General features: G+C 41.7%; 1 protein-coding gene across 1 annotated transcript in view; it reads left to right on the top strand.

Moving 5' to 3' along the window:
• Positions 1-2,226: 2,226 nt before the first annotated feature.
• The window catches only part of nfatc3a (nuclear factor of activated T cells 3a), a 52,503-nt gene continuing 48,729 nt past the window's right edge, over positions 2,227-6,000 (top strand). Inside the window, exon 1 of the mRNA XM_076050595.1 lies at positions 2,227-2,873. Coding sequence (XP_075906710.1) covers positions 2,783-2,873 — 91 coding nt within the window. The 5' untranslated portion in view covers positions 2,227-2,782. The remainder of the gene's footprint in view (positions 2,874-6,000) is intronic.

The following is a 6,000-nucleotide window of genomic DNA, read 5'->3' as shown; positions in this document are numbered from 1 at the left end:
CCATGTTGATGCCTGCAGCCAATGTCGGTTTTATTACGACTTATTATGATTACGACCAATAACCTTTAATCTAACATTTGTCAGACTATTCACTGATTTCAGGAGAAAGCAATTGCAGTTGGCCTAACATTTCTTTTACCTTAAATATCAGTGTGACAATAGTTATGCTTTAATTTCTTAAAGTAATTAAAAGTTGATTTGAAAGAGGAAAGCAAACATGGACAATTGCAGTTTATTGCAAACACTTGCCACAAAAGTCATGAATATTTTGGCAACCGTGTGTACATTGAGAGGTTCTTCGGTGAAGATGAAATGTTAAACTCATAAGCAAAATTGGGTTAAAACCTGCTCTTTCACTTGGAAGTACGACCACAGGAAATGTGATATTGATGCTCTCAGATGCATTTGTGAGCTGAGTGCATGTCTGTACGCCCACGTGCATCCAGCTTAGGTACACGGTGTGGCTGTGTCACAGACTTGGCAGTTTGTCAGCCTTGCATGCAAAATATGTTTACGGAGGTTTTTTTTTTTATCAAGATGTATAAATTATCAAAAAACACTAAGCGAGGCACGGTGAAAAAAATACGGGAAAGTTACGGAACTCCTTGTATTAAATAATTTGAGAAGTTGGCAATAAAAAAAATATCTCTTGTGCCTGTTGAAAAAAACAAGCAAATTTAGTTAGGAACTTTTTTTTTTTTTTTTTAAGAACTCATGAAAATTAAGTCGAGCAACTTCACCTATCAGTTTCATAAAAACCTATTAACGGATCATCTTATCAGATGAATATTTGTGTTTGTGTGTGTGTGTGTGTGTGTGTGTGTGTGTGTGTGTGTGTGTGTGTGTGTGTGAAAACACAAGGCGGGATAATGTGTGCTCGGAAACTTACGGTGTTTATTTCAGTATGAAGTATTTTGCAGGCAGAAGGGGGTGGGGGAGGATAAAGAACACCATCTGAATCAGAGCAGGCAGAATAAAATGCCAATAAAGGCCGTTATCAAGCAAGATCATTAAAACTGCCGTACTCTTCAAGTACAACAGCCAGTATGTTGGTGAAACGTTAAAGATTAACCAGACCAGAATGATAGCGGAGACTGAGGTGGAGTAAGTGATGTGAATCTGGAACTGTGTTGAACTTCAGTGTACACATAGAGGATTTTACTTTTGCGTTTCCTTCCCTGGTTCATCCTCACAGTGTTTTGTTTGATTTCCTCCCGGGCACCCTTTTGATGCCATTCCAAGAAATGTGAACAAGCAACCAACACAAGAAGTATCCTTATGAACTACACATTTGATGCCCGTTTTGTTTTTTTGTTTGTTTTTGTGCCCATTTGTAGCAGGTAGTGTGATACATGTCATTAGTTATTATCTGACCTTTAAGCTAGACTCTACCACATATTCAAGTGTTCTGTGAACTGTAAATTGTAATGCATAGCATTGTCACAATATCATTTTCTTAAACATGCATTAAAAAAAAACAACTAATTAGCCAAAGCACCACAAATATTTCTAACAACAAAACAAGAAAAGCAAATTTGATCATCTGATGTAGAAATACAAATAGATAAATGTAAGTGCATACATATAAATCCAAAGTAATTTGATGTACTTTATACATTACAGACTTACAAAATATACATCTTTGTAAAGGCCATAGTGGATTTACCTGAAAACTTTGAGAACCTCATTCAGATGCCTAAATTAGCTCTTTAGAAATTAATGGGCCTCTGTGCTGACAGGCTCAAGGGATCTTAAGGCAAAAAGTGCATTGTGTGATTACGCAAACAGATCCTGGCTTGGCTCGAAAACCTCCGCAGAGTGAAAGGACCAGTGGCCATCGGATGCAAGCCAAAAGGCCGCTGGTTACAATGGATGGGAGAGCACAATTTAAAGTGAGCAAGGCGCGCTTCTCCCTTTGGCAGCAAGTTTGAAAGGTTTTGCGAAATGAAATTTAAAACACTTTCCGGTTTAAGAGCAAGAAGTTTGTGATGGCACAGTGGAAACCCTTTCAGTGCGTGCGCGTTATTGTGGCTCAGTAACGCCATTATTACTATTAGATTACGTTAAGCAAAAAAACTCGAGTAAAGTCTTTGGCAAACTCAATTTTCACCGCCAACGACCTCCGAGTAAGTAAGTAAGTGGCGCGTGCGCGAGTCGCACGCAAGCAAACGCGCGCGCGTGCGTGCCCTGTGTTGTGTCTGCTGACGTCACCACTGGAACTGCCTTGTCACGCGGGGTTAGTAAAAGTTGGGATACGAGCTTCTGAGGGAGAGAGACGGACAGAAACAGACCGCGGAACAGACTCACAGACACACAGACAGACCGACAGACAGACAGACACGGTGCGCTGGGAGGCTGAAACGGATATTTTGTCAGCATCACGGCCAACGTGAAACAGCGGCAGATTAAAAGCAGTTTGTTCGTGTTGCCAGATCGACCGGCGAGGCGGAGAGAAATAACCCATCTCTCGCCCAGAGGGAGACGCGGAGCGGGCGGACGACTTTTCCTTGAAGTTGAAGCCCAGAATTTCGCTGGTTGAACCGCAGGACCGAGGAGGAGGAGGAGGAGGCAACCGCCCGCCATTTGGATTCTTCTTTCTTGTTTCTATCATTATTATCATTTGCCAAAACCAGAGGGGGGGGAAGCCGTTTGTTGAGTTCACGCTCAAAAGTTCCAAATACGGCACCGTGGCAGTCGGTAGATTTCCAGGCGAGCATAAAGTGCTCCAAGGCGGCCGACGACGCTCGAGTGACGGGGTCTAAGCCCCGAGCTGTCAAACCCGATGACTACTGCAAACTGCCCCGGCAATGAGGAGCTGGACTTCAGACTGATCTTCGGAGAGGACGGGCAACAGCAGCCGTTAGGCCCGGCAGGTGTGTGTGTGTGTGTGTGTGTGTGTGTGTGTCGCGCCGCCCCGCGCCGCGCCGCGCCGAGCCGCGCGCGCGTTTCCTTGTGGCAATGTTTCACAACGGACGAAACCTTGTGTACTAAACTTATTACACGGTGCTGGGTTTACGTCGCCCAGTCAGCTACTGGGTGACTGTTTCTTTCAACCCGGAAACTTTGACACCCATTTCTATCGAGCCGTTTCCCAAGTGAAAGGGGAACTGATTCAAACAAGTGTGTGTGTTTTTTTTCTGGTTCTGGGTGCTCTTGACAAATGGAAATGTTAAAAATAAACGCGCGGGTATAGCCCCATGTTACAGAGCCCGAGCTGTCATTGGCTCGGCGGCGCTAGCAGCAGGAGTGCTAGTTTGCAAGCAAGCGTCACCCGCCCAGGTCCATTGCTAATTCGACTTGCTTATCAACTTAAAACGTGTGGAACAGCTCCAATGCCCCCCCCTCCCCTTTTTTTTTCTTCTTCCCACGGATACTTTGACATATGATTAAACGTGAACTCGGTGACTTTGGTGGGACTGCAGCAGGTTAACAGGGGCGCTTTGTTATGGAGGCAGGGATGGAGCCACAGCAAATGTCACCCTGGCGCGTTTCTTTACAACAGGTAGCGCACGATGTGGATGCGAAAACTTTTAGCAGTCTTACGGTTCACGTCAGGGCTAACTGAGTCACATTATTGCCCGGCAGTAGAGCATATGACGTAGAAATGCTCCGGTTTCTGGCGCGCTGCTCTGTCGATATTTCACATTGATAGATATTAACTGATTGGAGTGGATGAGCTTGATTCTGTCTTGTGTATTTAAAATGATGGTGATGATTCTCAACACGTCAAAAGCAGCTCTAAAGTACCATATTAAAAAAAAACTTAAATTAAAATTTGAGTGAGGCTAAAGTGAGGCTTTTTGTGTATTTATATTTATGCACACAGACTCTCATATATACACGTATATGTGTTTACACTATTTGATAGAGGTTGAAAGACTAAGGATATGTAAGTCGGCAGGACCTATTTCCTTGAATTTAGTTTTTTTTAAATATGCAACCTCTGTTAATTCCTACACTTGTCGAACAGTTCATGAGACCTGTTGCAAAGCAACTTAATTAAAAAATAAATAAATAATTCATTTTAATGAATAATTATTAAGTGACACCTTTGTATTGCAAAGTTCATAAAATAATTCATTATTCTGCAAGAGTTTTTTGTGGAATTTACCACAAATGTATTTATTTGTCAGAACAATTTAAAAAAAAAAAAGTATTTTTTAGAAAAGCAGAAAAACCTTCTGTCCTACTGGATGGCCTCCAAGCGTTCCAAATGTTCAAAAAAAGAAAATGTAAGTGAATGTGTGTCTATAGAGATATTGCGTACATTTTGTTGGGACCAAAGTGCTAAAATTGGAAAATTGCAGTGCATTTTATTTTTCAGCCAGTCCTGATATCCCTTATTTTATCATGTAAGAATTATTCAAAAGAGGACCAATTATGATTGGAATCAACATTCGTATTGATCTAAAACATACAAAAAAAAAAAAAAAAAAACTTACTTTGGGCTGCTTTCACGTTTCTGTGAAATCATAAAGCTGAACCATACAGTAGAGGGGCTATGTTGACAGTAGAAGATTGCATCCTTCTGATATTTAGTTGTTAATACTTGAGGGAGTCTATTTGTATGTTCCTCAGTTATTAGATATGGCACTTGATGTTTCTTTGTCAAGTGCACAGGCTTGGAAAGTGTCAATTGTTTGGCCTGCAAGCAGGTCAAGGAGATGTTACGTGAAAATAAAAAAAAAATACTAAAGGCTGCCAAGAAGTTCAGAATGTTTTCTCTTCACTTATGGATGTTTACAGTCACTCAAATGTTATTACAAGCAGGCAGAATGGTTTTAGGAGCATTCTTTGTTAACAAGACGGAAAAATAAACAATCAAAAGAGCACATGCTAATTAATACTGAGAAATCAATTTTTGAATGTTACCAATGAAATGTGAATTAGCAATAGGGTCAGAGCAGAAGAGTCGCACACCTGATCTCTCTGTCTGTCTGTCTGTCTCTCTCTCTGTCTCTCTGTCTCTCTCTGTCTCTCTGTCTCTCCCTCTCTCTCTTTCAAGGCAAGGTTTAAGTCAGGGCTTGTCTTTTGAACAACCTGAAGAAGAATGCCTCTCAGTTTTCTTCCCCCGCTTACACCGATGTGCATCATATTTTTGAACACTGGCTGTGATTGCTATCTAGTGTTTGCATACATAACAAATTATGTCATCTTTCTGTTGAAGTTTGTAGCGTAGAAAGGCTAACATCTTTGGACAACACTCAACAGAGACAGCAAAATAATGGACATATTGAACCTGGAAGTGCAGCAAAGCACAAATATAGCTTTAGCAGGTTGTTATTGCTGGTCGCTCATGTCAATACCAAGTCTTCACACATTATTGTTGTAATATTGCAAACAAGTTGGTTCTTGCTTTCTCTGCGTGCAACTGTCGTTTGCCCTTGCTTCTTCCAACATTTGTGCATTAGCAAAAATCAGTGTAGCGATCGTTGGTTTTACAGTGCCCCATGTTGTCCCCGTCAGTGGTCCGCCCTCAGAGGCAGTGGTGTAAGGGATAGCTGACATTGTTGGACAGGGGACGTGATGTCGTTGAGCAAAAGTCCTGGGGATTTAAATGTGTAAACCAAGGGGTGGCCAAACTTTTTGGCTTGTGGGCCATAATGGGTTCTAAAAAGGGGCTGGAGCAGGAGCAGATGGATGGAGTGTTTTGGTGACCCACCTCGTAGGAGAAAAAAAAGGGACATGTAGAAAACATGTAATTTAATGTCCATTGAAAATGAACAATGCGTAACAACAAAATCTGTGTCTTTGAAGCCCCACGGTGTTTACTGAAAAAAATGGATGAAATACAGCTATTTTATGACTTGCTTACTATTAATTACTTCAGGTTTGGCGGGCAGGATTAAAAAGCTAGATGGGACGCATATGGCCCCAGGACCGTAGTTTGCTCATGTCAGGCGTAAACGAAGTGATAGCGGCTAACCTGTAGCCACTTGCGATATGCGGCGAGTCACATATCACACGAAAAGAGAGAAATCACTCACAAAATGTGATTTC

Source organism: Nelusetta ayraudi, unplaced genomic scaffold, assembly GCF_046127955.1.
Source record: "Nelusetta ayraudi isolate G7.1 ecotype Tasmania unplaced genomic scaffold, CSIRO-AGI_Nayr_v1 ptg000005l, whole genome shotgun sequence".
Lineage (NCBI taxonomy): Eukaryota > Metazoa > Chordata > Actinopteri > Tetraodontiformes > Monacanthidae > Nelusetta > Nelusetta ayraudi.
The sequence above is the reverse complement of the archived record's forward strand: the minus strand, read 5'-3'. Positions and strand labels throughout refer to the sequence as shown.